General features: G+C 35.1%; 2 protein-coding genes across 4 annotated transcripts; one reads left to right on the plus strand and one right to left on the minus strand.

Annotated features, from left to right (window-relative positions):
- The first annotated feature begins 6,897 nt into the window (after positions 1 to 6,897).
- LOC112784679 (caffeoyl-CoA O-methyltransferase) lies at positions 6,898 to 14,585 on the plus strand. Of its 3 annotated transcripts, none has more exons than XM_072230365.1 (8): positions 6,898 to 7,422; positions 7,707 to 7,796; positions 7,946 to 8,002; positions 11,872 to 12,059; positions 12,184 to 12,263; positions 12,384 to 12,528; positions 13,546 to 13,677; positions 13,938 to 14,585. In XM_072230365.1, exons 4-8 carry the CDS (start codon positions 11,964 to 11,966, stop codon positions 14,229 to 14,231), a joined length of 747 nt encoding a protein of 248 aa, XP_072086466.1. In that variant the 5' UTR covers positions 6,898 to 7,422; positions 7,707 to 7,796; positions 7,946 to 8,002; positions 11,872 to 11,963; the 3' UTR covers positions 14,232 to 14,585. The 3 variants fall into 3 exon arrangements, with proteins under 3 accessions (XP_072086466.1, XP_025683756.1, XP_072086467.1); XM_072230366.1 differs by having other exon boundaries at positions 6,924 to 7,471; XM_025827971.3 differs by lacking the exon at positions 7,707 to 7,796 and having other exon boundaries at positions 6,900 to 7,422.
- Positions 14,586 to 17,052: 2,467 nt separating this feature from the next.
- Positions 17,053 to 21,924, minus strand: LOC112784678 (uncharacterized). The gene is made up of 5 exons (XM_025827970.3): positions 21,608 to 21,924; positions 19,609 to 20,299; positions 19,306 to 19,530; positions 18,397 to 18,777; positions 17,053 to 17,733 (listed from the first exon to the last, which is right to left on the minus strand). The coding sequence occupies exons 2-5, from the start codon at positions 20,146 to 20,148 to the stop codon at positions 17,266 to 17,268; spliced, it is 1,614 nt and encodes a 537-aa protein (XP_025683755.1). The 5' UTR covers positions 20,149 to 20,299; positions 21,608 to 21,924; the 3' UTR covers positions 17,053 to 17,265.
- Positions 21,925 to 22,744: the final 820 nt, after the last annotated feature.

Genomic DNA, 22,744 nt, shown 5'->3' on the forward strand with positions numbered 1-22,744 from the left:
ATCAAAAAGCAAATATTTACAATAACCAATAATAAGGCACACGTTTGCAATTCCCCGGCAATGGCGCCATTTTGAAAGAGCAAAACTCTCGCGCGATCTAGAATTTTCATAATAAATTCGCGTTGTAAGTATAGCTTCTAGACCGACAAGAATTCCTTTCTTACAAAAGTTTTGTTTGTCACTTAAGCAAACCCAATAAAATTGATATCGAGTATTTAAACCTCGGGTCGTCTTCTCAAGGAATTGCAGGGAGGTATGACTTATTATTAGCTATGGAAAAGGTAGAATTTTGGGTTTTGAAAGGTTTGAACAAGGAAAAGAAATTGCAGGAATTAATAAATTAATATCTAATAAAACTCTTGGCAATGTATAAAAATTTGGAAGTCCTATCCTAGTTATCCTTATCGATGGTGATGAGAATTGAGTTTTAATCTCACTTAGTTAACCTTTACTAAAGCAAAGAAAAGTCAAGTGGACTAATTAGTTTGATCCTCAAGTCCTAGTCAATTCCTAAGAAAGGACTAGAGTTATCGGAATTCAATTCAATTAGCAAAAATAACAATTATCAATCACGATGAGTTTGATAACTCAAGAGTCTCCAATTAATCAATTAAAGCCAAGAATATAAAAAGCTAAATAAGAATCATAAATCTAAAATACCTCAATTTTATATTAAATAAAGAAAATCCTAACATGAATGGTTCGTAAGCCAATTTGGCAACATAAGTAATCAACAACTAAAAGCATTAAAGTATCTGAAAGTAAAAGAGAAATATAAAGTAAAAGGAATATTGAACCTGTGACTGAAGATGAATTGAAATAAACTAATAGAAATCCTAAAATCCTAAATCCTAAGAGAGAGGAGAGAACCTCTCTCTCTAAAAACTACATCTAAACTATGAAAAGTGAATAATGGAAGACATGTTCATGAATGGATGCATTCCCCCACTTTATAGCCTCTAATCTGTGTTTTCTGGACCAAAAACTAGGTCAAAAATAGCCCAAAAATTGTCCCCAGCGTATTCTAGTACGTACAGGTCGGGGGAAAGTGACGCGGAAGCGTCGTCCACGCGTTTGCGTGGATTGCGTTTCTGCCAGGTCACGCATCCGCGTGATCCACGTGTTTGCGTCGCCTGGATTTAAGGAAGCTATGACAAATTATATATCGTTGCAAAGCCCCAGATGTTAGCTTTCCAATGCAACTGGAACCGCGTCATTTGGACTTTTGTAGCTCAAGTTATGGTCGATTTAGTACCAAGAGGTCAGGCTGGACAGCTTTAGCAGTTCTTTCAGTTTCTTGTATTCCTTCCACTTTTGCATGCTTCCTTTCCATCCTCTAAGCCATTCTTGCCCTGTAATCCCTGAAATCACTTAACACACATATCAAGGCATCGAATGGTAATAAGAGAGGATTAAAATTAATAAAATTAAGGTCAAAGAAACATGTTTTCAATCATAGCACAAAATCAGGAAGGAAAATATAAAACATGCGATTAGTATGAATAAGTGTGCAAAGATTTGATAAAAACCACTCAATTGAGCACAAGATAAACCATAAAATAGTGGTTTATCAATACCCTATTTCTGATAGTCCTTGGGTGAGTCCTGTGCAGGTAGTTCCCAAGAAAGAAGGAATGACAGTGATCAAGAATGAAAAGAATGAGTTAATTCCTACAAGAACTGTCACAGGATGAAGAATTTGCATAGACTACACGAGGCTCAACACTGCTACAAGGAAGGATCACTTCCCCCTGCCTTTCATTGATCAGATGCTTGAGAGGTTATCTGGTCATGCTTTTTATTGTTTTCTAGATGGATATTCTGGATATAACCAAATTACAGTGGACCCTCAAGATCAAGAGAAGACGGCATTTACATGTCCTTTTGGAGTATTTTCTTACAGGAGAATGCCATTTGGACTCTGTAATGCCCTAGCAACTTTTTATAAGTGTATGCTTTCAATTTTTTCTGATATGGTTGAAAATTTTATTGAGGTATTTATGGATGATTTTTCTGTTTTTGGTAATTCTTTTAAATCTTGCCTTAAGCATTTATCTCTGGTCTTGAAACGGTGTCAAGAATCAAACCTTGTTTTAAATTGGGAAAATGTCATTTTATGGTTACAGAAGGTATTCGTTCTTGGACACCGGATTTCAAGCAAAGGGATTGAGGTTGATAGAGCCAAGGTGGAGGTAATTGAAAAATTACCACCACCATCTAATGTTAAGGCAGTTCGGAGTTTCTTGGGTCATGCATGATTTTTATAGATGATTTATAAAGGATTTTTCTAAAATTGCTAAACCATTGAGCAACCTACTAGTTGTTGATGTTCTTTTTGTATTTGATACTGACTGTCTGCATGCTTTTGAAACTCTAAAAGCAAACCTTACCTCTGCTCCCATCATAGCTCCCCTTGACTGGGATTTGCCATTTGAATTAATATGTGATACTAGTGATTTTGCTATAGGAGCTGTTTTAGCACAGAGGCATGGCAAGCTTATACATGTCATTTACTATGCTAGTCGTGTGTTAAATGATGCTCAGAAGAATTACACAACTACAGAAAAATAATTATTAGCTATTGTGTATGCTATTGATAAGTTTAGGTCCTATTTAATTGGTTCTAAGGTTATTGTTTATACTGATCATGCTGCTTTGAGGTACCTTCTAACTAAACAGGATTCTAAACCAAGATTAATCATATGGGTGCTACTCCTTCAAGAGTTTGATATTGAGATCAAAGACAGGAAAGGGTCAGAAAATCAAGTAGCTGACCACCTTTCCAAGATTGAACCTGAAGAGGGCGTGCAACCACCCACAGCTGTGACTGAGACATTTCTGGATGAGCAACTTTTTGTCATTCAGCAGGCTCCATGGTTTGCAGATATTGCAAATTACAAAGCCATGAATTTCATTCTAAAAGAGTACAGTAAATAACAAGTGAAGAAGCTATTGACAGATGCAAAGTACTACTTTTGGGAGGAACCATACCTTTTTAAAAGATGCTGAGATGGTATAATCCAGAGATGTGTCCCAGATGAGGAAACACAGCAGATTCTGTGGCAATGTCATGGCTCTGATTATGGAAGAGAATTATCGTCGGTTTAGAAATTCCTCAGTAGAAATAGAATTTCTTCATTGTAAGCATAGCTCCAAATCAACTAATAACTCCCACATCAAATTTTAATGTTTGGTTGTCATAAGTACAAACCCCAATAAAAATAAACTGAAGTATTTAAACCTCGGGTCGTCTCACAAGGAATTGCAATGAAGCAATCAATTATTGGCTATGAAGGAACAAGGGGGGTTTGATTTGGTAATTAACAAGAAAAGTAAATAACAAGAAAGTAAATGACAATTAACTAACAAAAGAAAGGAAAAGAACTCTTGGCTAAGACTTGGGAATTGAGATCACCATCCTTGTCTACAAATCATATATTGACAATTATGAGGGACCAACCCATTAAGTCTACTTCTATGCTTCAAGTACGTACAATGTCTACCTCAATGCTTGAAGTATGTCAAATAAGTTTGATCAACATCAATCTATAAGTCCTAACCTAGCTACTAATTGACTTAGTAGTAGGCTAGCGTCAATGGTTATCAAATTGACCACTAAGGGTTCTCAAATCACCAATTCAATGAGACCCAATGACTCAAGGTCACTCAATTCCCTTAGCCTAGGCCAAGAGTAAAGAAAACTACTCAAAAATTAGTGAAAATATTTTATCAAATACCTAGAGTGCAATAAAAGTAAACATCACAAAATGTAAGAATTAATGGAAACCATAACTAACACAAGCAAGAAATCAACAATAATAACTAAGATAAACATAAAAGGACATGGAAACATCAAATTGCATTAAAAGAAAATTAAAATCCAACAAGGGTTCATGAACATAAAAGAGAGCAAAATAAGAAATTAACAAGTAAAACTAGAAGAGCAAAGATATAATAACAAGAAATTAAAAGGGAAAACTAAATCAAAATAAGAATTCAAAGTTGGATCTAAGAAAATTTAACCTAAATTACCCTAAATTCTAGAGAGAAGCTCTCTAGAATTCTAACCTACAACATGATGAAAACTCAAACTATGACTCCCCCCTTCCCTTGCAATCCTTGCGTTCAAAAGCATCAGAAATGAGTTGGATTTGGGCCTCCTTGAGCTTAGAAATCGCCCCCAACATTTTGCCTTTAGTGAAGTCACGTGCAGCTTGTCACGCGTACGCGTCGCATTTCAAAATCCTCTTCACGCATGCGCGTGGCCTTGAGTTCAGCAAATCCTCATTTCTTCATGAATTCTCCATTTTTGCATGCTTTTTCTTCATTCCTTTAGCCCAATCTTTGCCTTCTAATCCTAAAATCACTTAACAAACATATCAAGGCATCGAGTGGAATTAAAGTGAATTAAAATTAGCGATTTAAAGGCCTAAAAAGCATGTTTTTACTCTTAACCACAAATTGGGAGAAATTCACAAAACCATGTTATTTCATTGAATAAATGTGATAAAATTTGATAAAATCTCCTAAATTCAACACAAGATAAACCACAAATTTGGGGTTTATTAGTGACCGGGTAAGACGCAGTGGTGTTATCCACTTGCTTCGGGTATGAATTAAGAACGAATAGATGAATGAGAATGAAATGTTATGATAATGAAATGTGTTTCTGAATGTGACTTCGGGTAAGATACAGTGGTGTTATCCACTTGCTTCGAGAAAGTTTGAGGCTTCGGGTAAGATGTAAGGGCTGTGTTCTGCCGCCACTTGCTCCGGGTCAAGAACTGTAACACCGCCTGGGTAAGTGGCAGGGTGAAGTTGTCCCCTGCTCCGGATACGTGGGTAAGATGCAAGAGTTGCGACATTATCCCACTTGCTCTGTGTTTGGTGTTCTGTCCATGGTTAGGTATTAGGACATGTAGGACTGGCTATGTAACCGATAGTTGATATCAACGGCCAGTAGGAAAGGCATGCATTATATGCATCTGTTTGACTTGTTTAAGTTTGCATTATTTGGGATTGCCTTTGTGAAATTACTATGTTTACTCGCTATATGATTTTCTTGATGTACCTGTATACTACTTGTGTTTGCTTTGTCTGTTTTGTTTGTCTATGTAGTTCTACCGGTGTTTGGAGGATTGGAGGAAAGGTGATGATTTTAGGGATTAAGTTAGGATTGAGATAGAATCAAGTAACTTCAATGATATCGTAGTCCTTGTGCTTTTGTGTTCCTTGTCACGAACATGGATCATATATCATTCACATTTAAACAAGCACACCTTGTACGTAGTGTGACAGAAATACTCTAATTGAATTATGTTGTGCAACAAACCAAACCAATCAGAATGACAACCACCTGAATCTCCAGGAACCCAAACTCCGGTGTTATCTATTTTCTTTCCAATCGACCATTGTAAACAATGGAACTGATATCCATTAACGTTGTATATCAGGTAGCTAGTGCCCTTATTCATTGGTCCCTAACTAAGTGCAACTAGTTATGAATCTGTTGTGTCAGTTAGATGCACGTTGACATATTCTCTGAAACAATGTGAAAAATTGTTCAATGAGGTATCAGGATTTGCCTCTTGGAATAACTTATATGGTAGAATAGGATAAAGAAATTTTGATTAGATTAAGAAGTTAGTATTTTACTGATTGCAATATTTACGAAGACTTAAAAAGATAACATGAGGTAGGGTGAAATTTGATCACAGTTAAGAAACACATGCAGATGTACAGCATCGATTTTCTTTTGCTCTAACCGGTAGTCACTACCCACACCTATTGCAGCTCCTTTTGAAGCAAAGATTGGGTATGTTGTTCCACTTGACGAGGATTCTCCCTTCTCATCGTTCTTTGCAAACCTTGTTCTACGTGACTCAACATGAGGCTGAAAATAGAACGAACAAAATACGGATGTTTTCTTAGCTAGAAATGCTTCACAGATACAGCCCTTAATCTGTGCTCTGTTCTTCATGATGCGATTGAATGAACCAATCATCCTCTCAAATGGGTACATTCACCTAAATTGGACCGGCCCGCATAGTATTGCTTCGTATGGTAGGTAGATTGCTAAGTGTTTCATAATGTCAAAAAAGGATGGAGGCAATATCCTCTCTAGCTTACAAAGTATGATGCGAATGTTCTTATCCATGACCGTGAGATCATTAAGGCTTAGTTTCGCAGCACATAACTCCCTAAAGAACTCACTTATTTCTGTGAGGGATTTTCAGATGTTGGTTGGAAGTCTCTAAATGCAACAGAAAGCAAAGACTTTATGAAGACGTGACAATCATGACCCTTCAACCCAGCAAGCCTATCCTGTGAGACATTTGCACACCTACTCAAGTTAGAGGCGTAACCATCAAGAAACCTTAATCCTTTCATCCAGTTACAAACATTTTGTCTCTGGTCCTTCGTTAGAGCGAACACCTTAATCCTTTAATCCAGTTACAAACATTTTGTCTCTGGTCCTTCGTTAGAGTGAACACACTACAAGAAAAAAGGCCTATGGCTACGCTTTTTTTTGCTATGCTTTAAAAGCGTAGCCAAAAGTGGTCAATAGCCACGCCTTTACGAGGGTGGCGATTGAATGGAAATTTGGCCACGTTTTTTTTTGTTACGCTTCAAAAGCGTGGCGAAAGAGGTCAATGGCCACGCTTTTATGGGGGTGGCAATTGATTCAAAATTTGGCCAACCTTTTTTTGCCACGCTTAAAAAGCGTAGCCATAGAGAGAAACCGGCACGCTTTTAAAGCGTGGCGACAGAGTTTTATTACAACGGCGTTTTTAAAGTGTAGCTGTTTTCTACAAGTCTTTTGGCACGCTTCAAAAGTGTGGCCAAAAGGTTTTCCAAAAAAAAGTTTTCAAAGAACTCGCGCGTGGCCTTCGAAATGTCTCTCAAACTTCATTTTTTCCTTCTTTCACAAAACTCCTTCAAACATTGTGCCTCACCCTAAGTCATTCAGCTAACCCTAAGCCCTCTCTTCATTGTGGCTCACCCTAACCCTCTCTTCATTGTGCCTCACCCTCACCCTAAGCAGGACACCCTCACGCTCACCGTGACCCTCACCACTCCGCGAAGAACGTTGCTGCGCTCGCAATGACTCCGTCGACAATCTCTCTTCCGGCACCCCTAACCCTCCGCTCTGGCGGTGACTCTCTTTGGCGGTGACTCCCTCCGCTCACTTGCGGTCACAAATTGTCTATCCAATGCTCCCTCCACTGCCTCCTCGAAGCCCTAACCTCCTCTCACCATCTCCGTCGCTACCTCACCACCGCTAACCTCGAATGTTCTCTCTTCTCCACCGACCAATGTTTTGCCTCGGGTCACCAGCTCGCAAAGCAAGGATTAGAGGAAGATGTTGTCGTCGCCGATGAGGTAGCTGATGTTGTCACGCCGTCCAAGTCCACTGTTTGGGTGCGATTCGTTTTTACCTTTTGTTATAATCTTCATTTTTTGCTGTTGGGTAAGATGCAAGATTATAACCCCCATATTCTTTCTTCCTTCTTATATAATTCTGATAGGAGATAAGTTAGTTATTCATCTGGTAGCTGAAACTATTTAAATGTTTCATGCCTCATTTTGTTCACTAAAATCAGCAGATGTATCCTTAAATGTTTTTCAGTCTCCGGTTTAAAATGTTAACTGTGATTTGAAACTAGTTTTATGGAATCTTTTTAACCAATTAATTCACATAACAGGGACCAGGATACGCTTATGTTGCTGTTCCTGGAGGAAGAATGTGCTACCTGTCAGAACTTTTTCAATTTTAATTCTGGACACTTGCCTAAGTAACTTGGCCTCGTATATGAACACATTTATTAAAGAATTTAATTTTAATATACTGTAAAAATTTTATATTATCATATTCACTCAGTTATTCACGACTGACTAAAACTTACAACTTGTCTCCGCTGATGATGCTTCTTTTTTACGGCAGGAATATCCCATAGAGGTCGCGTTTTAAAGCTGGAAGTATTGGACACTATACCAGCAGGTAATGCCTCGCTTCCCCTAGGCTTGCACTGGTTCTACTAACTAGGATAAACAAATATAAGCACCAAAGTTTACAAAATTTGCAAAATAAAAGAAAGCTGCAAAAATAAGTTAGATAAACCACCAAAATTATATCTGAATAATTTTATTGTTAATAAAAATATATTTGAATTTTATTATTGATAAAAATGTTATTAAATAATTTAAAAATACAAAAAAATTATCTAATATAGAGATTAAATTTTGATACGATTTTTTGCAAGTATGATTAAAAAAATAAAATTTTTTATCTTTAAAATTTGGTAACTTTTTGCTAAATATATATTTTTTGTGACTTTTTTGTCAATAATTAATAATACTTTTAAAAAAATAAAAAATATATACTTAGCAAAAAATCACTAAATTTAAAGAATAATAATATCTTATATTTTTTTAAAATATGTTTGTAAAAAATCGTATCAAAATTCAATTTTTAAATTATTTTTTTGAGAAATATATATTTAATATTTCATATTTTTGTCACGTTCTTAAATTATTTAAAAATATTTTTGTTGATAGAAAAATTTGAATATATTTTTAGCAATAATAAAATTATTTGAATATATTTTTGATAATTTATCCAAATAAATTAGTCATAAATCATAATGTAGCTTTTCTAAAAGAATTGAGTATAGCTGAACCTATCTTTTTTTCCAATAAACTAATGTGGCAATATTGTTCGACATTTGTTTGAAAAGTTTGAGATGAATTATATATTATTATACTATATGTTAATTCTTTTAGTATAATCGCATCATTGTAATTTCATGAAAATTAATAAACTGTTAAATTTGATCGGAAACATCAACTTTCATTCTTTCAAGAATGTGAATCTGAATGAGCTATTAATATAATATCTAAGTTTTTTAATTATGTGTATTATTTAATTAATTAAATTTATAATAATTTAAATTTTAATTTTATAATAAAATATTAAAAAATAATACATTTAAAAAATTAACATATTTAATTTAAAATTTAAAAATATAAAAACACTAATTTTAATAATTTTTTAACCGACAATAAATAACCTTTTAAGATATAATCATAATTAATTCTATATTTATTAGATTTAAATGATCTTTAATTATATGAAAAGATAAGAAAATTAGCTTTATGTTTTAAGTCTAGTACAAATCAAATTCAAATTAAATTAGGTAGATAAATTTGTTACAATTTATAGTAGAAAATTGTGTTCTAACCAACCACCATGATATACTAACAATATTTTTTGAATATCTTAAGTTGTGGTTATTCGATTGACTTTGTTTTAGGTTCGTTTAAAACTAACTCAATTCTCTATAAATTTGTATCTAATAACTATTTCCAAATTTCAAATATAGAAAACTTTATAGGGCATACAAAGTGACGATTCAGATTGGAGATTTCACCTAAATGCGAGTTAGATTCTCCTAACACAATTTGTACATACCTAAGAGCTATTTGAGTCCTTTCTTTCTCATTCTATTCCCCTCCCCCCTCCTTATTTTTATAAAAAACATTCTAGGTAACCTATCTTCTATTATCTCTATACATTGTCATTCATATACTTTCTCTACTTCATTATGAGAAAAGTCATTATTTCTTCTCACTTCCTTACTCTCACTCTAAAGTCTTCATCAAACTATTCACAAATTTCACTCATATATTGTTCGAAAAAATATCCTCTCTAAATTATGCAAACTACAGAATATAGAAATTTTCTTTTTATCCAATCAAAGATTTATACCTACATCAAAACATACACAAAGTCTAATCATGAAACAAGTCTCCCTTCGCTAACGAATCGTATCTATTTGCGCTGAAATATATATAGGATTTCTACAAACTTCACTCGAGGTAGGAGTTTTATACTACTTTTTTTATATGTCATATCTTAAATATTTTTTAATATAGATGTTAGTATTGCATGTCATGATATAATGTCTCTTTATTTCATACACATTAAGCATTATAATAACCATCTTATGTACATTAAAGAACTGAGGGAATGATCCTTCGATAAGAAAAGGTGATTGATCGAGATGATCTTTCGGTAGGAGAAGGTAATCGCCAAACTTTTGGGATAAAAATCTTTGATAAAGGAAGGAGACTCCTACCTTTTTATACCGGTTTAAGTTCAATACCTTTTAAAATCAAAGTAATGTTAAAAAAATGATTAAGAAAAGTTAAAGTCTATTTCATGCCTTGTATAAGAGTTTTTTGCTCAGTAAAAAAATATTTTCTTTTCATATAAAGAAAAGTTAGGAGAATGTCAAGAGAAACCAAATCAAGGTCCATGTATTTACATTATGTATGATTTAACGTTATAAGCATTTAGTCATGACTCACATGTGTCATAACATAAGTAAATAAGAAGCATCTAAAAGTCACACCACTTCGATTAACAAAAACTTTTGAAAATAATAATTAAACAACATTGTATCATCATTGTTTTTATTTTAAAGCTCGGAGTGGTTGGGGATGAATACGATAACACCATATAGATAAACTATTGAGAAACTTTGTTTCTCACACCCCTCTTTTCGTACCATCTTCAGGAATGACGCGGCACAAAATATTATACAACTCGAGTGAGCTGAAAAGACCAATGTATTATTAGGAGCGAGATATTAAAGGTGTAAATATGGAAACGTTAAGCACTTACCCAAATTCATATTAAGAAAAGAGAATAGGCGATTGTTTTAGTCATAATTATGCAAATGGAGAGAATTATGATTTTTTATTTGTCTTGTTTTATATTTATTGAGTGACTATAATTGTGGATACGATATTTTTTTTTTTTTGTAATTATTTGATATAAGTAAAATTTATCATTATTTTTGTCTTTATAATTTAACACATTTATTTTTTATGTTAATATCTTTAAATTTATTTATATTTTTTAACTAGTAACAATTCTAATAAAAATTAATTTTTTTAAAAAATATTGTAAAATTTGAAATCAACAATCAATCTCGTTGAAATAAGGCTTAAACCTGTTTAGAAATATTAGGGTGTGGTAATTAGCACCACTACCTTTCTATGCGGCAGAGTTTCTTCATTGTTTTTATGACTTTAAATACTGAAGCATGCCACTTAGCTTGATTGAAATGTCATAATTCCCATGAAAATGATGTCACGGTCCATTTTCAATTTTAATATCTAAACTAAAATAATAAACAAGAATGCTACAAAATCAACATAATTTATTTTTTTTCTCAGCACTTAACTATTAGTATACTGTTATAAGTTTTTTTATAGCATTTCTCAATTTAAAAGATTAAAGATTAATTTTTGTGAATCTAAATTTTATTTAAAAATTTATTGTTGATCACTAAATTACTACATATATTTACTTTAGAAGACAAATAAACTTATTACTAAATCAATCTAAATTAATTGTATATTTTTATAAGTTGATATTAAAAAAAATCCAAATAAACTATTAAAATGTGTGTATTAAGTAGTAGTATTAACTAAAATTATTGACAAATATAAATAAAAATGGCTGGCCTCTAACTTTTTCTCAATAATAAATAAATAAGTAAAGATGCAGTAAATCACTTACCAACAAAAAGAAAATATAGGACTAACTAAGCGGGGCTCTACATCATGAAAGTGGAAGCCTGAAACGTGCTCATTATATTGCACATATATCTATTTAGGAAAAGGAATTATAAATTATAATTCACAAACTTCACCAACCCCACAAACTTCACCAACCCCAAACCGGGTTCGCCATCCGGTTCAATCAAACATCATTTTCCTCTCACCAACCGCATTTTCTCAAATTTCATTTGCCTTTCCTCTTCTTTGTATATACCATCCCTCGTTCATCCTTTTCCACAGGACTCACAACACAATCATAGAGGGAGCACAGAAGAAGATCAAGAAGAAAGAAAGAAAAAAAACAAAAAAAACAAAAGAATTACATAGAAACAATGGCCAGCAACGGAGAGCAGAACCAAACTTCTGAAGCTGGAAGGCACCAAGAAGTTGGTCACAAGAGCCTTCTCCAGAGTGATGCTCTATACCAGGTAACCAAAATACTCGCCTTTCGGCACGCAATTCTTTTACACTTGTATAAATTAAATACATATTATATTCTTTTGGGTTCTTTGATTTCAAAATAAATTGTGTGTTATTATGATGAATGTACAGTACATTCTGGAAACCAGCGTGTACCCAAGAGAACATGAAGCCATGAAAGAATTGAGAGAATTGACAGCAAAGCACCCATGGTATGTATTATGATCCATTTTTATTTTGTTCTCCATAATTAGTATCTTTTGTTAGAATTCTGGGCAGGCAAATGAAATGATTACTGATTAGTTGATTGATCAAAATTCAAACAAAAACAGGAACATCATGACAACCTCTGCAGATGAAGGACAATTTTTGAACATGCTCCTTAAGCTCATCAATGCCAAGAATACCATGGAAATCGGTGTCTACACCGGTTACTCGCTTCTTGCCACTGCCCTTGCTCTTCCTAAAGATGGAAAGGTACCAAGACCAAGAATTTTTTTTTTTTTTTTTCTATGCAGGATAAGAATTTTTTGGATTTGGATTTGATATTTGTTAATTAAAGATACATACAATCAATTTAATTAAAGTGAATTCTATGGTGACTATAACTTGGTGCTTAACTTTGACCTAACTTGTTTGTTGTAGTAACTTTTGAATATTTAATAAGTATTTATTTTTATACTTTTAAAATTAAATATTAATTTTTAACTCTTTTTAGTAAGTTAGGCAAACACTTTTAGATACCATAGCAATTACCTTAAATTAATTCTTGAATGCATTAATTACATGAGAAAAATTAATAAAGCTTTAAATTCCATTCTCTTTCATAATCAATGTTTTAAGGAAACTTTTTGACAGAATCCAAATTGCTTTCACCTGTTCAAAATTTGTCATAACTCGTAGTAATGGGCGGTCATACTTTATACGCCTATAGTCAAATTGGGTATTTGGTACGGGTTTGGTTAACAAACCTTTAAAGAAGTAGAAACTAGAAAGGAAACAATTTATTGAAAAAAAACAATTTATTAAAAAAATAAGTTTCTTTAATTATATTTTTATTATAAACATAAAAAATTATTATTATTAGCAGTATCTTTAACAAGTGTCTAAGCCACTTGTTAGTTAATTATATTTAGTATTTAATAATAGTAAAATTTTTTGTATGTTTTTGAGATTGGATCAAAGTCATCAAATATGCTCAATTTTTGGTTGGTACTATAAAAACTATGCTCAGTTTTTTGTCTATTTTAATGAATTTAATTTTAATATACGGGATAATATAAATTTTTCCCAAACTTATCATATTTATTTTTGGTTATTTAGAAATAAAAAAATATTTATTAACATGTCAATATATCATTGGATATAAATGTTTGCCAGTAGATCAAAGTTAAATTTTTATTTTACAATGAATTAAATATATTAAAAATTTTAACAAATACTTTTAAGGTAATTTTTATGAAATACAATTTTTAATTATATTAATTGTAACAGATCTTGGCCATGGATATTAACAAGGAGAACTACGAATTGGGTCTGCCAGTAATTAAAAAAGCCGGTGTTGACCACAAAATTACCTTCAAAGAAGGACCAGCTCTCCCTGTTCTCGACGAATTGGTTAAAGATGTAAGTTTCTCTAGTCCCAAAAGGGGGAAAAAAAAAAAGATGCAAGTTTTTCCTTTGGTGGATTAATTGCTTAGGAAAATGTTTTCTTGACTCAACTCTATTATATGACCCAAATTTAGCCCCTTTCAGTGTGGAAATTATAACACACTCATAAAACCACTTAAAATAAATACTATTAACAATTACGATGAAAGACATATTTTTATTTCTAGCACATTTCTAATTAAAGGAGTGAATGTGTATGTAACGTGAAAATGTAGGAGAAGAACCATGGAAGCTACGACTTCATTTTCGTGGACGCAGACAAGGACAACTACCTGAACTACCATAAGAGGCTCATCGATTTGGTGAAGGTAGGTGGTGTGATCGGCTACGACAACACCCTATGGAATGGGTCTGTGGTCGCACCTGCCGATACACCCATGAGGAAGTACGTTAGGTACTACAGAGATTTTGTGTTGGAGCTTAACAAGGCCTTGGCTGTGGACCCCAGAATTGAGATCTGCATGCTCCCGGTTGGTGATGGAATCACTCTCTGCCGTCGGATCAGCTGATTCACCTACTCCAACCACCATTAACCACCGTTCATTTCTTCAACACATGAATTCCTTGTCTTGGGAGCTAAGAAATCCCAAACCGTTTTATAAACAATCAACCAAGCGATCCCATTCCCTTCTTTTTTTTCTAAAGATATTTTGTATTTGTAATTGTAATTTTCTTCTTACTATTGTTGATCTGAAAACGGTGGATGAGTAAAGAGTTTTATATACTTGTGCCTTTTCTTTCATTTCATTTGCTTCAATCTCATGGTATATCTTAATTTGGAGGTAATTAATCTTCCAATTATGATATAAATTGAGATCTTGTAATGCACTTTCAAAAAAAAGATGCCTTATTCTGAGATCAAATTAACTTGCCGAATTATCACATATAAGCTTGTGCAGATTGTTGAGAAGAGTTTGGTTTTTAGCACCTTTCCATCCTTTTGACTATGTTTCTTTAGTCAAAAATTCATTGTTCAACTAATAAAACTATACGATGCTGGAGTAAGAAAAGTGTGGGTTCTGAGTACATTGCCATTGGGGTGCTTTACCAGGAGGTAGAACTGCAGCAAGAGGACCTTTAAGATTGTGTTCTGATATTGTCATTGGAAAAGCTCAATTATTTAATGGTCAATTAGTATTGACTGTTAGTTCTTTGCAAGCCACACTTTCTGGTTCTACCTTTCAATTCATTGATTTCTATACTGCACTGCTCAAGATCATACAAAATCCTTTTAGTTCAGGTTAGTGTGGCTGTCATGTGCTATTTAATTTGGTGGCAATTGATAATCACCATATCATGTATGTTTTAAGATATTGGACAATTGGTGTTTTTTCCGCTATTTATTTCTGGGTAATAGGATGAAACAGCTTTCTTCTTCTAGTCATATATCCATTTTAAAACTTTCTTCTCTTCACAGACATTATTAAACGAGTTCATCCTTATGATAAGTTTCTTCTTCTCTAGTACTAGTAGTACTTCGCTGGCTTTCATGGAAGATTAGAATTGTTGGCATGTTATTCTCGCTATATTCTGATTTCAATATGCTATAAATTATACAAAAATACATGTTATCATCTTCGTTGCTAGTAGAAAGCATGATGATTGTTGAACAGAGATCTGGGGCAAAATTGGTGAATAGAAGATAGTAATTTTCAGTGTGTTGAATAATTCAAGTTTCATAAATAGATTTTATCTATCAAAGATATATCCTTGCATAAGAATTGTGAGTGCAGTCAAGGCATGTGCACTGCACAGTATTTTGCACAAGTAAATTTGTAATGTGTATAGGATGATATTAGGTGATTTCTAGGTTCTCTTTGACTCTTTGCATTGAGTGCGAATTCTCCTATGTCATTGTACATGGTTAGGAAAAGGTGAAAGATGTGGAAGAGAAACAAATATTATGCCCTCAAAGAAACTTAAAAAACAAGGATCAGAATATCAGTTTTAGGTGCATTGTGATCTAAACTTTTTCATTCTTTTACACTGCTTTTACTTCAAATCTAGGTTTTTCACCATGGAAGAACATCGCTTTGGTAGCATCTGCCCGAAAGCAGGAGTTGGCTGTCCCTGAGGATAGCAGTCTCCTGTATAAGACAGCAGACAAGAAATCTGCTATCGAAGGGAGCCGCAAACTGCAGAGGTGTTCAACTTTATAGGACGGCATGAGTTCTTCTATGAGGAAGCGCCGGATAGCATGCGAAGTTTCTGCAGCGCGTTGGCGCTTCTGACAAATTCACTGGGAAATTACCTGAGTTCTTTTGTTGTCACAATTGTTGCTCGACTAACAAGAAAGGACGGAAGTCATGGATGGCTACCAGATAATTTGAACGACCCTCAACTTCGGTGTGGAGCATCATCGCTCCTTTTCTACACCAACATTCCCCCGGGCCTCACCTACCACTCTGTCTCTTCATTACTACTCCTAACACCATCACCATGCATATTCACTTTCTTTCTCACCATTTTTTAAATTCTTAACTTTCCCGGCAAAACAACAACATATCTGAATTGAAGCAATGAGTGAAGTTGCCGACAGAAACAAGTTTGTAAATGGCTTTTTGGTTGGGTTTTATATCTAACAAGTGGGGAATTTATGTGTGGCATTTGGATTTGGGTATGATGTGATTTTTGAATGCGGGAGAGCCAATCCTAGCCGTTGGTGGGATCAAGGTCAAGAGATCTTAGGCCATTTCCGTGATGGGGACATGTGATGTTCAGATTTGTTAATAGGATCTAACAACTTGCAGTCAAGTTATTATAACGAATGAAAATGATTAACTTCTAGACCAAAGAGAAATATTCTTAGGTCCTAAAAAATACCTTCTATTTTATCAAATGAATTTATGTTGGAGGAGTATATTACTAGACAAGAATCAATTAGTGATACTTCTACCATTTAGTAACGACAAAGCGGTGTGTCAGCAATAATAATCTGTTGAGAGAGGTGCTTTGTTTGAAGATGGATGACTGCTAAATTAGGGTTCAAAAATGATATGATAAGCTACCATTGAGATAATCCGCAAAAACATGAAGGAAACTCTTAAGTTGCGTATTGAACCCTACTAGTTAAACTAAAATCTCTCCATAAGTACGATTTAAAATGATACGATACAATATTACCTGACACAAGTGGTCAAAATATTGAGCCAAGATCCAGTCAAAAAAATATCTTTTCTTGAGCCAAGATCTATTTGTCGACAGCATCATTTTTTTTTCTATTTTAGGAACTTATCCATTTTTGGAGGCAATGTACCAAAGTCCAAGACAGGGCCACAGGGTAGCAACTAGCAAGGGCCCCCTGTTAGCAAAGCCTAAAAGAACTTCGAAAAAAAAAAACGCATAAACACATGCTTTTATGTGATTTTACCTGCCAAATCAAGCATATTCAAAAAAATTCGTTACACATTAATATCCTCTCTGAAATTTCTGACAGCAAAATTGAATTCTCTTCGTCCTATTTCATCTCCACTTAACAACAACCTATGAGTATATTTGATCAACCCAGCAAAGTGGCATCCAAATCCCAACACTACAATCAAGCTATGTAGCTCTATAATCAAGGAAAAGACGTAGCTTTTGTATAAGCATCTCACGGGTACCAAAAGCTGGTTTCCCATTGGTGATCCAGTCCTTCTCAAGGAGGCTTGCTTTAGCACCAGCTAACATCTCATCATGGAATGCTGATACTATTTCGTATATTGAAGTCCTTAGAACATCAGCAATAACATAAGCTTTTGAGTTTACTGGGCCACTTCTTCTTTTACCAGATGAAACATCCACCCTTCCACCGTTCATTGTTGCCCATCTGATACCGGCAGGTCCCAATAGCTGGTGCGGGGACTGCAGGTTTGTTTTCTTTCCCATGAAATTTTCAACAGCTAGAAGACAGGATATCAACGTTGAAATTACGGCAGCATTACTCCCAGAGAGCTGAGCAACCCCAAACTTATCTTCTTTGCGTGAACAGGCAGTCAGTGAGGCAACAGACCTTGAACACCACGTGTAAAGCTGCATATAAGTAACACAAGGTCTTAATATGTCACGTGCAAATTCACAATGCTGAGTTAAGTGAACTTTGTTACCAGTGGCCATGATTAGTGATTACTAGGAATGGCAACTGATGACAATGGTCATTTGTGCACATTTACACACCCAAAACCAAAAACATGAAATGGTTGTGCACTCATGCTATCCACCTTTAACCACTTGCAATATCCTTATCAATTTTGGCAGAATGGCAGGTAGGTCGCTAGTAATGATCAGACTTTTGTGGAGTCAAGTCACAAATCCTCGAAATCCTATTTCTATGCAATTCTAAAGTGGCAGATGTCTCTTTACACCTCTTTCCAAAACTGTGTATGTTGGCTCCACAACTTTTAAATAAGTTTCAACTTTCAACCATACTAGATAAAAACTGAAGATAAAGTAAAGAGGGCCAACAAACACTGTAACATTGTGAATGCGCCAGGCATATAGAATCCAAGATTCCTGACTTTTAAGGTTTTTGTTACTTAAGTTTAAAAATTCAGTGAAATCACAAGAACTGCCAAAACTTTCTAGTTAAACAAAGAACAAAGTTAAATGAACTAGCAAATCTTTCTAGTTGTACCAAAAAGACAAAGTTAGTTAGCTACAAGTAAACAATATAAATATAGTTAGATATGCCCATACCTGGAGAAGCTGCAATTGTTCTAAGCACTTTGAATCAAGTCGTGGATCAGTTGGAGATGATAACTGATTCGATAGCTGTGCAGGTTTGTCAACAGAATTTCCCATGCCTTCACTTAATATTGTGGCAAGTTGCTCCAGTGGCTTCAAGCACACAGCGATTACTCTTTTGTAAGTCTCACCAGTTTCTTCAAAAAATGCTGCACGCCTCCAAGTGTCAACATTTTTCTCGCATACCATACAGAGATCAAAATACGCAAGATAGCGTAGAAGAGATGTTGGATCACTCTCCTCCAAAGCTAAAAGGAGATGTTCAGTTGGATTTGTTTCTGCTGCTGCTGAACCTTTTGGAGGTGCAAATATGGATCTCTTTGTATGTAAAACCTACATACCAATCAACAGAAACTTCAACAGTAAGCAATAACGTCTTCCTCAATAAAAAAGACCCAGATTTCTATAACTAGTCACTAGTTCAAGGATACATATATACAGAGCTAATTACAAGTTTTTTAGAGGACAGAGTAATGCATGGCTGCTTTCAGAGTTATTTCTTTATTAATATATCACATATATTTAGTCATGAGTCACTGTGCATCTTATAATTTTCTGCAATTCCTGCATTACACAGTGAGAAGACACGACTTACATGAATGTGTGCAACTGTTTGAGTCAATAAAACATCTCAGATATAATGCTAAAATATGCTGCGTAGATCAGAACCCAATTCTAATATAGAAGAGAGATCCTAAATATCATATCTGAGTTGAGACAAATGTGCAAATACAATAATATTGGGTTCATTAACGAAACGAAGTTACACATCTAAATGACTAAAACCAAATGAATTACTAATATTTATAAGTAACTTGAAACAGTTAACATATACATAAGAAGCATGTTGCAGAAACCAACCCGGTGCAAGTGATGAGTCAATTCCCAACAGAAGAAGATAGCAAAAGTGGCAATAGAAAAGACGATCTGCTCAGTGAAGTATCTCTGTAGTGAAATGCTGTACTTAAATGGATGTGGGAGAAGCTCTAATAAAATAGCTGAGAAGACGGAAGCCACAATGGAAAGCTTGAGAGCGCGCCTACCAGCCGAAGGAACTCCCATTTTGAAGCTGAAGTAAGGTGGCCGCTGCACAATCAAAAGCAGTTATAGACAGAAACGCATTAAGAAGCTTTAAGTGAGGGAGATAGAGATAGAGAAAGTGACCTGAATGATGGGAAACTCCAAAACCCATCGATGCTTCAAAACGTAATGCAAACCAAAAAGTAAACCAACGAAGAAACCCCTCAACCCTACCCTTCCAATCACCCAAAAGCCCTCACCAATGGCTCGAAGCCCGCATAGGGACACTGCCGCCACCAGACCAGAAGCTGCAGAGGCGGCCGCGAAGAGCACGAATGATAAGGAAACCTTGGCACGGGCGCGAAAGTGGGCGGAGTCGGGTGTGGCGGAGTCGGAGGGGATGAAGAGGAAGCGGAGGAGACGGGCGGCGAGTTGAAGAGGAGAGGCGGGGCGGCGGGGGTGGGGGGAGGCGATGAGGGAGAGAGTGGAAGAGAAAAGGAGGAGGGAGAAGTGGAAGGTGAGGAAGGAGAGGGAGGAAGTGAAGAGTGGCCAGAAAGAAGAAGAGAGGATGGGTTTGAATAGGAGGAAGATGAGGGTTGAGGGTATGGATTGCCAGATCAAGAAGCTCATGAAACGATTCTTCAGTAACACCTCCGGAGACGACATTGACATTGACATTGACATCTTCTACTGCTCTGCTCAAATGATTTTCAAATTAGCTTTGTATCCAACCGCCCCTTACCCCTACCGCTCCTCTTTCTTCTTTTTTCTACTACTCTAGTAAGTAGGATATGAGAATTGGACCGGTCATCAAACTGTTCTAATCACTGGTTCACTGGTTCATTGGTTCAACCGAAAAACTATTTTAGAATAAAATAATAAATAAATTATAAATAAACATCCTAAAATATAATTATAATCTAATATAAATCATAAAATATCTTCCAAATTTAAAACACTACATAAAATATCATCAACCAAATCCATATGATCTTGTCAAAATACAAACTCAAAACTTTGAATGGTTTTGAATAATTATTATTCCTACTACGGTCAAACACAATATTTTCATAAAATCCTTAAGATCGAAAAACCATGACGCTACTACTCTTTTGGTTGGTATTAGAAAACAAAACTTTAATCCTCTCAATACAGTAATTCCACATCAGATTCAAAGCAAGTAAAACCAAGAAATTCTGAACGTATATTCCAAGAAATGATGAATAAACCAAACGCGAGAGCGGTTTTCACATAAACTAAAAGTTAGTTGACAGAGTTACATAATATAAAGCTATCAAAATTATTATAACTAACTACATACATCAACAAAGTAGTAAGAACTTTAACCCTTTAGCCCTCAAAACAATCAATTAAATATAATTTACAGTTCAATGAAGCCCTGTTTGCATTACAATTATTTACAAATGTTGAGTAATAATAACATGAAAAGGTAGCTACTAGCTAGTGAAGTCGAACAGAGAAGGCATGGTAGTAGTATCACTGTAAATGTTTTAGTACATCCAGTGGCCACAAAATCTTACTGGAATATGATGAGCAATTATATAATTTAACAGCATGAGAAGTGGATGGCCACAAAAAACTTAATTTCAACTTCAAATAGTAGAACTCCCCAAAAGAGTTGTTACTGACAAATTTGGTACCAATTTTATGTACCGATTCATCGCCAAACCCCAATTTTTTCTCCCTCCCAATTCAATCCCTTTCCAACTCTCACATATCCACAAACCAAAGGTTCCAAAAGTTTCATCTTTTTCATCCAATCCTTCAATGCCCTAAGCTCTAAGCCCTAACCCCAATTTTCCCTTTTCTTTTGTTGCAGAAATTCAGTGGGTTTCGTCTGTTCTCAATGGCTTCGGAGCCGAAGGAGTTACCAGCTAACAACCCTGGTCTTACTGCGACCCCTGACCCAGCTACTAACTAAGGGTTACTTCATGCAGCAAACTGTGAGTATTTTTTTCTAAGTTTCTAAATTTCAGTTTTCTAAATCGTTTATTGTTTTAATCAGGTGTTTGGATTTTGTTTTATGTGGTGTTCCAATTACAGATATTTAGAAACAAAGATCCCATATATAAAATGGATTTGAATGGCTAGAACTAGAAGAAGTGAAAGCAGTGCCACTAACCTTCGACGGAGACACGGACGGCGACCGGCGACACGGCGTTGAGGTGCTCCAAGCCTCGAACAGAGAAGCCAGGGATGACGGGACAGGGAGAAGGAGGACGCCGAGCTACAAGAGAGGGCCTGGGCTCGGGACAGCGGGAAGGAGGAAGCCGCGGAGAAGCCGACAGAACGGACGGCGGCGACACTGCGGCAGAACCGTTGCAGGGAGAACCTAGGGTTTAGGTTTGGTGATTTTGAACTTTGCTTGAGGTTTCAGAGGGATAGTGATTCACGAATGGGGGGTGTGTTTGGGGGGGGGGGGGGGAGGGGTGGGTGGGTGAGTGAGTGAGGAAGAAGTGCTGAACGTTGGTGATTTTTTTAAAAAAAAAAAATCAAAACCGCGCCGTTTATCAAGAACTGGTCGGTTACCGGTCCGGTCCAACCAGTCGGTTACCAGTTTGGTCCGACTGGCCATTTTTCGACCGGTTCAGCAATTTTAAACAGTTCAAAATGGATGGTTATTAGCAGTGGACTGGACCGTTTTCATGCCGATTTATTGTTGGACCGATTCGACCGGATAATCCGGTCCAATTTTCAATACCATGCTGAAACCACATCCATGACTCAAATATTCAAATCTTTCATAGTTGCAACAATTTTGGAGACCAAAAAATAGTTATAAAACAAAGATTGTGACAACAACAGTCTTATATAATTCGCATTAATATTTCAGAAGTGATTTTTCTTACCCTCTATAGACTAATCTCATATTCATGACATTTCGAACATTTGACCATTGAATTCCCACACGTTTTCAGTGTTTATAGTCTATGTTAAAATCGTCAGGAGAAGACTTTTCATAAACTCCAACTTGAGAACTTGTCAACCATGGTCTATAAATGCTTCATGGTTAACATATTATATATAGCTCCAGTGAGAGTTGGGGGTGTGGTGACTTGTATCCACGATAAGTCGATAGTTGCCTTCTTGCCACAACGTCTCATAGGAAAAAAAATATTGTTGTAAAAACTACCTAATGAAAGAGTAATTAATACAAAAAATGAGATCATTTTTTAGTATATATAGTTTTTTATAATAATGAAATAAAAATAGAAGGAATAAAATTTTGTATTTTGATATTAGAAATAGAATTTGATAT

This window comes from Arachis hypogaea, chromosome 20, assembly GCF_003086295.3.
Source record: "Arachis hypogaea cultivar Tifrunner chromosome 20, arahy.Tifrunner.gnm2.J5K5, whole genome shotgun sequence".
Classification (NCBI taxonomy): Eukaryota; Viridiplantae; Streptophyta; class Magnoliopsida; order Fabales; family Fabaceae; genus Arachis; species Arachis hypogaea.